General features: G+C 35.0%; 1 protein-coding gene across 6 annotated transcripts in view; it reads right to left on the reverse strand.

Annotated features, from left to right (window-relative positions):
• LOC131027336 (sister chromatid cohesion protein PDS5 homolog A) overlaps nt 1–16,455 on the reverse strand; it is a 188,996-nt gene that overhangs the window by 105,712 nt on the left and 66,829 nt on the right. For all 6 annotated transcript variants that reach the window (XR_009102483.2, XR_009102484.2, XM_057957361.2 and 3 more), the window contains exons 2-3: nt 4,620–4,823; nt 4,306–4,487 (exon numbers count right to left, since the gene is read on the reverse strand). Coding sequence is in view for 4 of the 6 variants with exons in the window: in XM_057957361.2 (XP_057813344.1) it covers nt 4,306–4,487; nt 4,620–4,823 (386 nt within the window). In the remaining 2 variants the exon portion in view is untranslated. The remainder of the gene's footprint in view (nt 1–4,305; nt 4,488–4,619; nt 4,824–16,455) is intronic.

The raw sequence follows: 16,455 nt of genomic DNA on the forward strand, positions 1-16,455 counted from the left end.
TACCTTAGAAGATCGCACTAGCTTTGTGGAGTTGTTCGGTGATGGCGAAGCAAATCTTAGTTGAATTTCACCCAATCATTCATTGTCTCTTGCATTCTTAGGAGTAGCGTAGTCTTCTTAAACCCTATCTTTTTTCCCTTTTTAATCAAGTTAATCTCCACATTCCAGCAACATCCAAATGTTCAACATTCAAGATTCAACATACGTCCCCTTTGTCATTCCAGCAATATCATATCAACCATTGAGCTATCTACACGTCAAGACCTAACTATATAAACCTTGGAGTCATCTCGGTTGATCACATAATTTACCATCTGAGGAGATTTTGATCAAGAGAGGATAGAGTGCCTTTGGTATTTTATTCTGTGTTGCATTGTGCACAAAAAACATATCAACTGGCATCTTCAGGGTGTTGGCATGGTATTCTCTCTCTGGCCTTATTTGGGAATCCTCCAACTCAACTGGTGTTCTGGATGCTAGTGCTTTATCCCAAGCATCTACACATAGTCTCCTATGAGTCTCATCCTACATCAATACACAAGTCTAATATCAATCATTACTTCAGTATTCCCTCATTTCCCGGAGGAACTCAAATTGATTACCCCCCTCATGTAATTTTGACCATTTTCTACCATCGTGCCTATGAGGGTCTCTTGGCTTGGAGGAAGTGATGAATTGTATAGATTTGGGATGAATGAAAAAAACACTCTAGGAGTGAAGACTTTCCTTGATTTTGAGTTTTAATTAGCACTAGCCTTTGATTCCTCGAATCTCACCTCAACCTTAAAATGCAAACCTAGGAATGGAAAGTCGGCATTGCAAGGGTTGCTAAGAACATCACTAAATTGCCACCAAAGTTTTCACAAAACCTAGCCTAACCTTCAACATTTCCTATGGAATTTTCAAACTAAAAGTTCATAAAAGTCTGAAATCCCTATACCTTGGAGAAATTTGGTGAAAATTTCGACATTTGCAAGGGGATTAGCAAGCATAAAGATTTGATAACTCCAAATTTTCTTCAAATTTTGACCAACTTCGGTGTTTTTCACAGGATTTTCCAACCAAAAGTTCTGAAAATGCCTAACATTTCTAACGTTTTGATCAACTTCAATGTTTTTCATGGGATTTTCCAGCCAGAAGTTCTGAAAATGCCTAACTTTTCTCAAGTTTTGATCAACTTTAGTGTTTTTCACGGGGTTTTCCACTGAATTTTCCAGCCAAAAGTTCTGAAAATGCCTAACTTTTCTCAAGTTTTGATCAAATTCAGTGTTTTCCACGGGATTTTCCAACCAAAAATTCTGAAAATGCCTAACTTTTCTCAAGTTTGGATCAACTTTTGTGTTTTTTAGGGATTTTCCACAAGATTTTCCAATGGATTTTCCAACCAGAAGTTATGATAATGCCTAACTTTTCTCAAGTTTTGATCGACTTCAATGTTTTTCACAGGATTTTTTAAGGGATTTTCAAACCAAAAGTTCTGAAAATCCCTAACTTTTCTCAACTTTGGATCAACTTCTGTTTTTTTAGGGATTTTCCACAGGATTTTCCAACCCAAAGTTCTGAAAATGCCTAACTTTTCTCAAGTTTTGATCAACTTCAGTGTTTTTCACAAGATTTTCCAACCAAAAGTTCTGAAAATGTCTAAACTTTTCTCAAGTTTGGTATAAACTTTGGTCCTTTTCGAGGCATTGGAAGATCTTTTAAAACATGGCTTATTCATTCTTCCCTTTGCCAAAGCCGAACTTGAGGATGCCCATAATGAATTTAGGTGTTTGCTTAGGCATTTAGAGGAGTCCTTGAAACAACAATAAGTCTGATTCTGGTGCATATACCCCAGAGCTCTCTCTCTATCTCTCTCTCATGGCTAGCAAGACAAAAAGAGGAAGGTAGTCCCTATCGAAGACGGGAGAGGTGTGCATAGCACAACAGTACGAACGAACCCAAAGCGAACCCGAACGCACCCCAAAAAGAAATTGAACGAATTTGCCAACCCGAATCTCAAACTAGAATCCGAATCTAAACTGGGACCGGCAACTTAGATAGGAACTATAATTCATTTGTTCCACTAATAGATTATAACGTCACATGCTACAAATACAACAAATATGGGCATAAAGCAAAATTTTGCAGATGTTGTCTTATAGAACCTAAACAAAGCAAAGTGAAAGTAATCTCTATCGCCTCTAGATTAAGCTTGCAAATAACTTATGTATTTCTTGTTTTTCAGGATCATAGTTTTCTATAGATGCAGGAGTAAATTCCTCCTTGGATGGAAAATGGGAAAGAAGCCGCTTCAATAAGACTGACATCTCAAAGCCTCTTTGCCATTTATATCCATTTTCTATTTATGTCTCCAAGTTTAACTCTTCAACATTCACATGGCACAAATTGATTTCTCTTATTTTGAGAAATCCATTGACTAAATCTGATTAAACATTCCTTAACTAGCAGTGATAGTGCACATTCAAAACCTAAGGTTTAATGGCAAGCTGCTGTTTTTGTCATTTATTAAAAAGAATGTTAAACAAAAACCTATGATAACAGCAATCAAAACCCTTGAAAACCAGTCATAATAACAAAGACAAATATTTCTTGAAAAGCAAATATGACTACTGTTACACTGCTGATATCCATTCATAAACCTGCTTAAATGATAATTGATCCTCATGCAATTTTGGAGTGTCATAACACTCGAGCATTCGGATGAAGACAAGAACTAAAAAACAAATCACAAAAACATAAAGTGCTTCATCAATTCTACCCTATAGGAAATGTGAAAATTTGATTGAAATCGGATATCGTCCCAAACTTTGGAAGAATGGAACAATACGAAGAAAGAATGGCAAATGATGGTCTATTTATGAACCAAACAAGATGTTTTCTGCCTTCCTTGTCCTTGGAATCATGCCTATAAATAGGTCACCTGTTTCTAACATTTCGTTTTTGTTAAAAATCTAAGTACCTTCTTCAAAAAGTGCACTTAAAAAAAATTAGCATTCAGAAGGGGCCACGATAAACTATACATGAGTGCAAACTTGGAAAACAAACTATTCATCTCAGCCTTCAAGTAATTACAGCTATACACATGATAACAACAATTCGTTTCTCCTCTATTGATTAAAAAAAACCAATTCGTTTCTCCTCTATTGATCAAAAAAAACCAATTCGTTTCTCCTCTTATGAGCACACACTACAATATATACCGGCAGATTTTCACTTGCAAACTTTGACTTTATGTAATGTCTTTCCATCAAATCAGCACACTGCTTTCCAAACACAAGCAACTCTTTTGCCTTCAATAGTACACACACCATACACATGCCATGCAAATCTATCACTTTTCAGTTCTATGGTGTTTGTCTATTAGGCGCACACAGGTATGCAGAGATGCAATTTTCACTTTGAGACTTCATGTTAGCATTCACATTGGTGTGTGTCCTTTGACTAGGCAACAAATTTCCAGCCACTTCTACATCATTGGAACTCCAACCTTCACCTCACTGGACACAATGGAAAGCTATTTTTGTTATCCCTTAAAAAGACATGAATTAGAAATAACAAAAACATAATAGAGGACTATACGTTTGAAAAATGAGTTGTGGCTGACGAAATAATAAGGATTAAGCTTGAAATGTGGAATGATATGAAAAAAAATCTTATGGGAACAATACTACCCAATAGCACAGTATATTTTGATGGAAAGCATAAAAAGTGCAAAAAACACAGAAATATAAAATAAATAGAATTAAAAAAATAATATCATCAAATACATTTTTGTTATGTAAGGATCTCTCACAAACTAGAAATTTGTGAGGAAAAAAATGTAACGGGGATAGCAGAAACCAGTTTCGGACCAAGCAATTAAACTTACTCAAAAAGCTAATAATTATAATAGTTTTCTGCAAAAATGATACCATAAAAAGTGTACAGCATTTTACTTGAGATATTTTAAAGCCCCATTTTCTTCCAGCATCAATCAAACCTAAAGAAAGAGCATTTATTGATGAAGTCGTCAAGCTACAACTGTCTTTCTTTGGTAGCTTGTTTTCTAAAGAGATTTTTAAAAAGAGCACAGGTCTTGAGTTATATGCTCAGGAAAAGTAAAGCTATGATATTGCTTTCACGAAAACCTTTTATCAGAACATTGTACATGTTATTTTTTCAAAGACATTCATGAGCAGATCACTGACTGATGACAATACCAATTACAAGGATGGTAATGCACATTTCTAATCATCGCAAGCTGACAAGATTAGAACAAGTATACCAAGATATAAAAATCAGGCACAAGGGAAGACTTCATACCTGGCAATGGAAAAGAACATGTTAAACATTTTCAAGATTAGCTCATCACACTGAAGGTCCAACATCAGAACACATGATCTAACTTTTGCAACAGTTTCTAGAATTGCAACAATCCTTGAAAATGAAATATTGTTAATGTTGTGTAATTCATGAAAAATGGCAACCATCTGCTGAAATATCTCCTGCATAGGGAAAGAGTGAATAAGAAAACAAAAACAGAAATATCATGGCAGCAGAGAAATCATCCTTTAAGAGATTGAAACATATTACCCCATTAAAAATTGAGTGCGCTTGACAAAGGAATTGAAGATTACCCTTAGAACATCATCACTGTATGGTGTATCCGGTGCTGTAATTCTCATTATCTCACTGATACAAGCAACTACTAGAAGCCTGACATCCCTATCATCACGTTGAAAAATATCTGGCCTAATTAATGCATGGCCTAATGTTTTTATTGTTGTTAAAACAGCAGCGGAAGGTGACTGCTCAACCTTAAACAAACATCCTGCAGCTTCCTGGAATTCACAAAATGTATTTTTTATTGTTGAAACTCAATAAATTTTATGAAAAGTCAACCCATGCAAAACTTGAAGATAAATAACTTAATGAATTTTATAAAAAAACATAACTAGAAAATCCATTGCAAGAAAGAATCTGATGCACAAGCGACACGAGGAAAAGAATAGACAATTCATTTCTTGAGACCCAACTAGAAACCAAGAATAGTGAGGAATGCGAGCATATAAAATACATATACAACAGAAGAGTTGATCAAGAAAAAGGTCTCAGGCTAGTCAGATGAAAATTTTGAACTAAACCAAAGAGAATGGATTTGAAACCCTGATTTCTGAGCATGTGGAGAAATTTGGGAACGCTGGGTAGGGAGAAGATTTAATTTGGCATATTTAACATCCCTTGTAGGAGCACGAAAGGGGATTGATTTCTATTTATCTTGGATGTTTTTCACATTATGTACTGCAAGTGTTTAGACCTCATTGCCAAGATCAGAAATAAACAAAACCTTGATAATCCACCAAAACATGATGTGTATATACTAAGTTACCAGTTTGGGAACGAGTGCAGGTACAGATATCGAAACTCAGTACTGTGATATTGCAAATTATTTTCCTCGGGTACCGGTACATATATCAACATTTGGTTCAATTTCATTTCAACCATAAGCAATTAGAGTGCCAGTCCCACTAGCGTCATGTACAAAAGCTACCCAATCTATAGAGACTTCAGCAAACTATGCAACTGTAGCATCTAAATCGACATACTCAAGGTTTAGATCCCAACTCTTTCACATTCTCATTGTATTTAGGTGTCTTAGGTGACAAGAGACAAAGGTTGCAGTGTATGTAGACCAAATCCTCTACTTTTTTTTGCATCCAAATGGTTGTTCTTAACCGAGTGGATGAAAGAGTATGTACTCCATTTCTACTCAATTGAAAAAGAACTTGAAACCTATTGAGCTTGCAAACAACAATTAGTATTTAATTTTATAAGTTCAAAACATGAATTATACTATTATATCATTATAATATATATTATATAGCATAAAAGCATTGAATAGAAAATGAGAAAAATACTTGGTAGAGAATTTTAATTGCAAGACGCTTCAAGTAAATGGAGCATTGACCATGTAGATACGACTAATCATGAGCACCTTTTCTATATTTGTCTCGAAAAGCGAAAACATGTTTGAAGATTGAAGTGGCCAAACTCGCCAAAGACAATACTTTGGATATATTCATCTAGAAATAATAAAATATCCTTCTAAATGCATCCTTGCAGCCAACAACAGCCTCCTCATTCTATATGGTGGCACCCTCCTCGGCAATCAAAGTATCTCTTATCTATAATACTTTGGTGACAAAGTAAATGCTAAGAGATATAAGAGTGTGGTCATCTCATTCCAACAATCAACAATAATCTTTAGTACACTTTTGGAAAATGAGAAAAATAAAAAACTAAAAAAGGATACATACTTGGTAGAGAATTTTAATTGCAAGACGCTGCAAGTAAATGGAGCATTGACCATGTAGATACGACTAATCATGAGCACCTTTCCTATATTTGTCTCGAAAAGCGAAAACATGTTTGAAGATTGAAGTCGCCAAACTCGCCAAAGACAATACTTTGGATATATTCATCTAGAAATAATAAAATATCCTTCTAAATGCATCCTTGTAGCCAACAACAGCCTCCTCATTCTATATGGTGGCACCCTCCTCAGCAATGAAAGTATCTCTTATCTATAATACTTTGGTGACAAAGTAAATGCTAAGAGATATAAGAGTGTGGTCATCTCATTCCAGCAATCAACAATAATCTTTAGTACACTTTTGGAAAATGTTTCTATTGGGTCATGTTCCTTGGCTTCTATTATTATTCTTATTTTCTCCATTATTATTATTCTTATTTTCTCCATCATGAAGTCCATGCCATCATAAATTTCGCCCAAACACGAGCAATCCGTATCAACACACCTAATCATGTTGATGATGCACTCAATGAAATTCAAAACATATTCCACATGAGCCCACCACTCATCATCTAGGATCAATGCTTTAACTTTTTGGGCTCTTTTTGTGCTTGACTGCCTCCATGCACTCCACACTCCACAAGTTGTTGATGACAATAGAAGTCAAGGCCTCTCGCACCTTCACAAGTCGTCTTAAGATGATTGCGTGAGATGCAAATCGAGTTTTGGCAACCTAATACTGTATTAAAAATACATGTCACATATCAACAATAAAAGATTAATATTAAAAGGGTTGGGGGCTTGGCTTGATTGGAGAGAGCCACCTATGGTAAAACATGAGGTCACAATGCCCAATCTTCCCTCATCCCAAGTGGTACAAAACGACATGTCAAACCAACATCATCAATCACATTAAAAAGTTTACCAGGTGTACTACAATTTATAGACGAGGGTTGCTTGACTCTTGCAGTCTAAAAGAAATTATATTAAAAAATAAAATTTAAATTACCTTCAACAACTCCAACTTGGAGAAGATCTTGAAGATGACTTGTGACATATGATGATTAGTCACAAACATTTCCATCTCCTCGCCCTCTATGTAGATTTGTTTGACCCAGCCAATTTGTGTGTCAATATTTTACAATATCAAATTGAGTGAGTGGATTGAAAATGTTGTCCAAAAAATGTGAGTATGTGTACCCTCCACTATAGACCCAAATGCCCTACAATTTTTAGAATTGTTTGTTGTGACTTGGACAACATTTTCATACCCACTATTTCCATGGATTCTATGAGGATATTCGCAATGAAACTTGCATCTTTTACTTACAACTCACAAGTCCTTGCTTTCAACCACCGCCCATTTAGGGGAAACCACTATAACATTGATTAATGGTCTATTTTTGCAACCTTTCCATCCATTAGAAATGATGGACACACACATTCCAAGCCATGTATCCTTGATTACTCTCAATTATACCTCCACTGAATCTTCTCCTTTGCCAATAAAGTGGTTCACAACCTTTCATACCAAGGATTAACATAATCAAGAGGTGTATTCAAAAGTGTTGTCACCATATCCCACCAATAAGGTGATCTAACAAGGTTAAAAGGAAGCCATTTCCATATATGCAACGAGAAATTCTCTAATCTGCAATCTTCCTCACTTCATTTTTGAAAGCATTCTCCAATGGCCTCTTTTCAACAAAACTGAAACATTCTCTTCCTTAGAAGATGGTGGCATTGGCATGAAAGGCTTTGGGCCAGCTGGTTGTTATAAGCCACTAGTAGGTCTATGCAAACTTCTCTTGGCAATAGGATGTGCAAGAACTTGCAATGTCGCCATCCTCTTGTTCTTTAATATAAGTCAATATTTGATGCTTTGAAACCTTTTTTATCTAGCATAGGACAAACTTTTCTTCCGTATTAAGAAATAGCATAGAAGTGAGATTTCACTCAAAAGGATGAGCTCTTATACTCCTTTTCACATTGGCACAATGCCAAAGATAAACCCCACCACCAAGAAGTTGTTGAATCATTGTTGTATCATGTATGTCCCAAAGAGGTGACAATGCATCAAATTTTAAAGAACTCTCTACATTTCTAGCAACTGAAATAGAATTTTTAGCCATTCTATAAGAACCTAAAATTAAAACAAAAATATTACGAATTAACACTACAACTAAAGAAATTTCATTTATTAAAAATCCAGTATTGTAACCCATTATGCATAAAAAGTTAAAAAAAATTGAAAACTTATCAAAAAAATAATTTAAAAAAAGATTTGAAATTTTTTTTAAAACTTAAAAAATCTTCAAAAAATTTACTGAAAATTTGAAGAAAAATTAGATATTGAAAAATAAATTGAATGAGTGATTCAATAATTAGATAATTACATTGAACGATATACACACTTAATATAGAGGTTACAGGACAATGTTCTATAAATAGAACTAGTCGTTAAAGTGAAAACAAATAAGCTTAAAAGCTTAAAAAGCTAAATATAGCTTAAAAGGCTAAAAAATAAAAAGCTAACTTAACAAGCTAAATAAGTCGACTAAAAAGCTAAATAGCTAAATAAGTCGACAACTAAGATGACTGCTAAAAATAGAAGATGACCATTATAGAAGATATTAATATTATTTTAACACCCTCCCTAATGGTCATCGTACTCAATACCCTATAGAAGACACTGCAGGACTTATGATCACAAATGCAAAGACCATCTGCCACTACGGAGACCCTCCCAGGATCTGCAGAATGTAAATGACAAAGAGTACCAAAAGCCATCCAATCTAATCTAGTCTTCACACGCGAATAAGAGATCTGGCACACGTGAATTACTGAAACCTGAAACCATGATTTTGAGGAAAAAATCAGCAAACCCTTTTGCAAAAGAGTACTGAGCACCATTTGCTCCAGCAACTCCTAAACAGACTGCAAGATACCACAGTTGCAGATGTTCGCCCTGACAATGCGACCCAAAACTGACTGCAACAAAGCACAATTTTTGCGGATAAAAATCGATTAAAACCAAAGAACTTTGCAAATCACAAATCCCACGCGAACTTCGCGTATTACAGATGATTTTTGAGGAAAAAATCGCAAAAACCAACAAACAATTTTTGAAGAAAAAATCGTGAAAACCTAGAAATCCCACGCAAGCTTTGCAAATGACAGATAATAATTTTTAAGGAAAAAATTCTAAACCCTGCGAACAATTTTTGAGGAAAAAAATGTGAAAACCAACCAAACACGAAATTTGCCTATCACAAAGCATAGAAGGCTAACTCCCCTCCAGATTGCTCTGCAACATGAGCCTGCTCCTGTTCCTGAGACCCTCCCAGCCTAGATTGCACGGATGCCAACAATTTCCTGCAATCTTTCATATGGCCAAACTGGTGACAATAGTTACACTGTACACTTTTCTTCTTTGAAGACTGCGAATATTGACCTTGCCCCTTCTGCTAGAAGGACTGAACTTTACCATTGTTCTTATCCAAAACTGTAGCTATGAAGGCCTGTGAAGGCCTGTTCAGTGGATGAACTAGCGTTGCTTCCAAACTGTTGCTTCCATCGATCCAGCTGTAGAAGCTTGTTGCAGAGATCAAGAAACTTCAAATCAACACTAGTAGATGAGATATTGAGAGTATCAATGAAATGCTCGTACGATCTGGGAAGGATTTTCAATGTGATCACTACCATATCCTCTTCCACCATGGTTCGGCCTATAGCTTCCAACTAGTCACAGATCTCCTTGATCTTCGCGAGATGTGCTTGGATAGAAGACTTCTCATCCATCATGATAGAAAATAGCATATTCTTCAAAAAGAAAGCTCGGCTTTTGTCGAACGTTTCATGAAGATCCTTCAAAAGATCCCAGATCTCTTTAGTTGTTTTGCCTAAAAGCACCTGAGGGAGTTGATCTTCTGTGACTGAAAGTTTGATAAGCATGACAGCCTCTCGATTCCTCATATCATGTTTGTCTTGATCTTCACCTGCTGCTGTAGGACGAGGAACCTTGCCAAGAACAATCTAATCAAGGCAACGATATTCAAGTATCGATAACATGCATTGTTTCCAGGTGTTGTAGTTGAGGCCACTGAACTTCTGACTGTGTTCCAACATGTTGTTGGTCAAAGATGCCATCATGGAAATCGAGGTTGAATGAGGTCAACCGAGTGAAAGCAAGAGACAGAAGAATCTAATTTTTTTTTAAATTAGAATAGAAGCAGCTACTGAAAACTGAAACCTTGGAGAAGAATTCTGGTACAAATTCCAAGGCACAAATTTTAAAATTTTCTGCAAACTTCCCGACGTCCACAGAATTAGCAGAAATCGCAAACTGTTTTTAAAGTCCAAGGCAAATTCGCTGGCAAAAAATTTGAGGCACGGAAAACAAGGCACCCAAAAAAATATGAGACCAATCCAAAAAATCTCTCGAAAAACCCACCAAGAATCTAAAATCAGAATGCAGATCCGACGGCTCAAAAATTGAGGCACAGAAAATGATGCATCCAGAAAAATATGACGACGACCCATTTGAGGTCTCAAAAAACCCACCAAGAATCTGTAACCAAAATAAAATTTAGAATTCGAATTGAAGGGTCAAAACCCTAGTCGAAAATTGCAAAAACCCAAGGAAAATTTTCAACCTGCAAAAAAAAAAAAAAAAATCTGCCCAGGAAGAGAAAAAGAACCTGCTCTTTTTTTTTAAAAAAAAACAATTTTAAAAAAATCTCTTCAATAAAAACTTCGAAAAATTTTAATAACAAAAACTTTCAAAATTTTTAATTTCCATGCTCTAATACCGTGAAAAATAAATTTAATGAACGATTCAATAATTGAATAATTACATTGAACGATATACACACATATATATAGAGGTTACAAGACGATGTTCTATTAAAAGAACTAGTCGTTAAAGTGAAATCAAATAAGCTAAAAAGCTTAAAAAGCTAAATAATAAAAAGCTAACTTAACAAGCTAAATAAGTCAACAACTAAGATAACTGATAAAAATAGAAGATGACCATTATTGAAGATATTAATATTATTTTAACAAATATTTACTCACCTTTGATGGTTAAATCTTCTTTGTGCAGTTATTTCTAACTTGTTGGTGTAGATCTTACTCCCCCATAGCCCTCGCCTTCGAAAAAAATGAACCTTCAAAACCCAACAATGGCAACTTGGAGGGACAAAATGCAATTCTTGGTGTTTTGTGTTTGTCAAATGAGTTGCAAACAAACAAAAACCCTCAATTTAGGGCAAACGAAGTCATTCGTAGCCCTTTTATTAAAAAAAATAATATTTTTAAAGTTAAATTTTTTGTTGACCCCATCAGCCGTGGATATGTCGGAGTCTAGTCGAGTACTACTCGGTCGGTATCCTAGGAATACACAAGGTTGTACCCACACTTCACTAGTACCAAGACCAGACCCACATGTGTACCCGAGTCAAATATGAAGGACCCGATAACACAATGTATGTATATGACATTACTAAAACGTATTCATTACTTCGAAAGTTGGGAACACAAAATTTAGTGCATGCAACACTTTAAAAATATGAATCTAGAGAACTTATGAACCCATTGTTTCCCTAAGATTCTCAAATGGGGGGATAAGGGGATGTGTGGAAGGGTTTCCAAGGACAACAACAATTTTCCAAAATTTTGGGGATAGCGAGGTGATGGCAAGGGGACCACAAGAGATGGCACTCGAACTTCGCTCAAATTTAGTGAGCTGATTTTTTACTAAAACTGTGACTTGGCACATCGACTTAACAAATTAAAAATATGTGACATATATAGATTTAAAGGATTAAAACTTTATTATACACCCTTCAAAAAATGAACTAGAAATACATAATAAACTAGTCAAATAGAAGCTATCTTGATCACATATACAAGTATACATTGATTACATGAATATAAAAGCAGATTTTAGTTGAAAACAACATTTGTAAATATATATTGTCAAGTGTTTTAGGTGTACAAAACTTGTGAATTATGATATACATGGCATTAAAAACAGAAATAATAATATGAAGCCATGAGCTATGTTATAAAGGAGCTTGTATCATTTCACACAACATTGCTAATTCTATGTGGACTCATGCACCTATAACAAGGCTACTAATGCTAATATAGCCATAGGAGCATTACTTACGATAGGGATTGATTGAGGAAAACAAAAATATAAAATTCAATTCAATTACTTGGGATTTAAATGGAAAAAGGTCAAAAAAATTTAAAAATGTTGCTTTTCCATGTAGCATGGTACAAAATGAGTTTTTTTCGTATCAAAACTAGAGCAAGGTTTTAGGGACAACACCCCCAACAAGGTCAAGATGTCATGTCCCTAGAGGGGATTTGAGGGTAGTGCCCCTAGCATTCTTCCTATCATAAAACAAGGTGGGATCAAGGGTTGAAACCCCCACCATCACGCCCAAATTAAAGCCTTTGATACCACACAAACCTTTGAGTTTCATTTCATTTTTTATGATTTTTTCACTTTGAATCAACCTTCAAGAATCCTCTAAACCCTTCAAAAATGTTTAAGTGTCATGCTTTTGATGAGCACACAATTATACTGAGGGAGGGGGGAGGGGGGGTGGGGGTGTTAAATCAATATAACAACAAACTTTTACTTTTCATAACTTAATTTACCACAACAGCAATGCTTCAAAACCTAATCATCCACAACATATGCAAGATCTAGCATTTAGGAACACAAGATGAACACACGATTTATGAGGAACACCTTGCAGGAGAAAACCAAAACAATATATTGCCTATATAAAACTCTTCTTACGAACTTTGAGGGCATCAACCCACAGGAGACACCAATCCCCTCTTGATGATTCATAGGCACCATCCCATTGCAGACACCAATCCCCACAATTTGTAGACACCAATCCACCAAAGACACAACTCCCACAATTCGTAGGCACCAACCTACTGGAGGCACCAACCCTCACAACTGAGCACCAACTCAGCAAGAAACACCAATCTCTTCTAAATTGGAAGGCAACAACCTCTCCAATATCTCATCTGAAGAAGCACACACTTACACTAAGAGGGGGGCTGAATCAGTATAAGACCAACTTTTTGCTTATTTAACACTTTAGCAACCACAATGAAATAATTAAAAGCATCCACAAAAATAAGAGACACAAGATTTTGCGTGGAAATCCTTTCAAGCGAAAACCAAAGCAAATAGTTACTTGGATCTACTGTCCAAATCCAGCCTTAGCAAAATGAAATCTTCTTTCCAATAATTTGTAGGCACCAACCCACAAGAGACACCAATCCCCTACAACTGGACTCCAATCTAGAATGAGACACCAATATCTTTCAATGAGAGGCACCAACCTCCCAATCTATTAGAATAGAAGGCACCAACCTTCAAATTTCAATATGATAGGTATATGTGAACTTCTTGAAACTGATTCAAAATGACTTTACAAAACTGCTCATAATTTCATTGAAATCTTCATGAAATGTCCTTCAACAATCCTACATAAGTTTGCTCCAATGTACCTCGCCAAATGAGGTCACATAGATCTCATAAATCTGCTCAAAAACTTCTTACAAATCTGCTTGAATATCCTCTTATTTCTTCTTTTCATACACACAAATATTCTTTGAATTGCTTATTAAAATAACCCTCAAATGTCTTCTATTTATACCCTCCAATATGCACCCCTTCATCAAAAGTTACATCTCTCCAACAAGGTTGACCAAGGCAACAAGCATAACATAATTTTTTATTGTTTTTATTGCCTTGCCCAATGTGGGCGCTAGCTCCAAGTGAGTTGTCACTCTTGGGGACCCAACAAATAAACTAATTAAAAATCAATTTAATTCCCCTTAATAAGGTGCGGCTCCAATGAAGGGTCATCGAAAAATAAAATATTATTTTTGCATTTTTTAATTCATCAATAACGGGGTTGTCCCATTTTAATAAATTGTGCAGTTTAATAATTAAATTGCCTCTATCTTTGATCAATGAAATCTCGAACATAGTGTCATAAATTTGGCACAACTTAATCCTCCATCCATTACACCACTGATTTGCCCTTTGACATCAATCACAATAATCTAACATGCTCCAAAACTTCACTTATTTCTGACCCTATTCTACCTTAATCTTTGCTCCAAATCTGCCTTATATCAATGCTAAAGTTCACCTTATATCTCTGCTTCAATTCTACCTTATATCTCTGCTCAAGGTCTCCAATAAAGTCTGCTCTAAAATGATGTGACTTCTGATCCAAATTCTGCCTTATATCTTTGCTTCAAATCTTCTATGAATCTGCAATAATGACTGCTCCAAGATTGCCTTATATCTCTGCTTAAATGGTAACATGAATCGCCTCAATAGACTAATATATATTACCTCTATATGCTGGTATGATTCACCTCTACAACTTCTCTTAAGTCTGCTAAAAAGTTTCCTCAAAACTTCTTTTTATAAATCTCCTTAAATCTACTCACAAATTTCCTATATGTCTGCTTATAAAGTATGATGTAATTCTGCTCTTAAATCTGCTATGAATAGGAAAGATATTTGTTAATTGCTTACCTTCTAGTTATCAAAACATCTTCTATGTATACCTTGCCCAACTCTTCAAAGACGTCGGCCATACCAAGATTTTTGTTTACTTCATTTTACTTGCCCAAGATTAGCGCTCATATCAAGGAGGTCGGCCCAATAAATAAGATTTATTTATTTTGACATTTAAATTACCTAGGGTCGGCCAGCAAAGAGGAACTTGAGTCGGCCCACATGGATAAATATAAACTATCGATTAAATGCAATTCAAACTCTAGTTTTGGGCGCCAAAAATGATTTCTTCATTTCTTGCTAATGTTTTGCTAATGAAGTCAGCCATGATCAAGATTTGCTTCAGCAATAGGGTGTCATATGACACTGATCAGATTCTGAAAGCTTCTTCTTTGACAACAATGACAACAATATGATGACAACACAAAATTCCTTTGACATCAATGGTTAATTTGTTCATGCCCCTTTGAAATCAATGACAATATTTCGAACAGCTTTTACATTTGAATTTTTTCAAATTTTTATTCCCATTTATTTTTCTAATTTCAACTAACTTGGCTAAGTCTTTCCTAGCGAGACTCACCAACTATCTGAATCGGAAGCACCTAGGCCTTGTTTGGGTCTACCCACCTTGGGACTCACCAAGTTTGGGCAAGTCCCATAACTTAGTATACACACACACATACATACATACATACATATATAAATAAATATACATACATACATATATATAAATAAATATATATATATAAACAAATATATATATATATATATATATATATATATATATATATATATATATATATATATATATATATATATATATATATATATACATACATACACTAAGTTACTTGGTTCTTTGATTTTTTCCCTACATGAGAAAATGGGTCCAAGATAGCCTAGGGTCTACCTTGAGCAAAGTCAAGATCATCCAGATAGAAGTATTAGAAAAAAAAGACAAAAATTTTATTGTTTCTGTTATGTTTCAACTAAAATGTTCCATATTTTTGCAGCCCATATGGCCTTTGGTCCAATAGCTAGTGCAACTGCTCAAACACTATGTCTATTGTTGTCATCTCAACTTGACTTCGGACACCATGTTGATGCTTGCATCCTTCCGAAAATTGATATCAATTAATCCATGAACAATGCTCATCAAAATCCACAATGTCTTCTTGCATTTTATCTTTATTTAAGGATAGGATGCAAAAATAACTATAAATATTGTGTTATGCAAATTTAAGGATAGGTTCTTTGGTAATTGCCCCCTAATGAGCTTATTTGCATATCTAGATAATTATTCATAGATTATAGTCTATAGATTATAATATATATTATAACTATACTTATTATTATATAATATATATTATATCATATGCTACAAAATTATTAAATGTTAATTATTATATTTTTATATTATATTATATAAAAATATACCAGGATTGTCAACTTAGTCTATATTAATATATAACTAGCTTACCGGGTTCGCCCCTAGCCCCCCTGGTTTAGGTCCGGTACGGTTCGGGTCCCTGGTTCGTGTCCGGTCCGGTACGGTTCGACCAAGTTTTTTGTTTCCTAGTAGGGG

The sequence above is a fragment of the Cryptomeria japonica genome, chromosome 3 (assembly GCF_030272615.1).
Source record: "Cryptomeria japonica chromosome 3, Sugi_1.0, whole genome shotgun sequence".
Taxonomy (NCBI): Eukaryota; Viridiplantae; Streptophyta; class Pinopsida; order Cupressales; family Cupressaceae; genus Cryptomeria; species Cryptomeria japonica.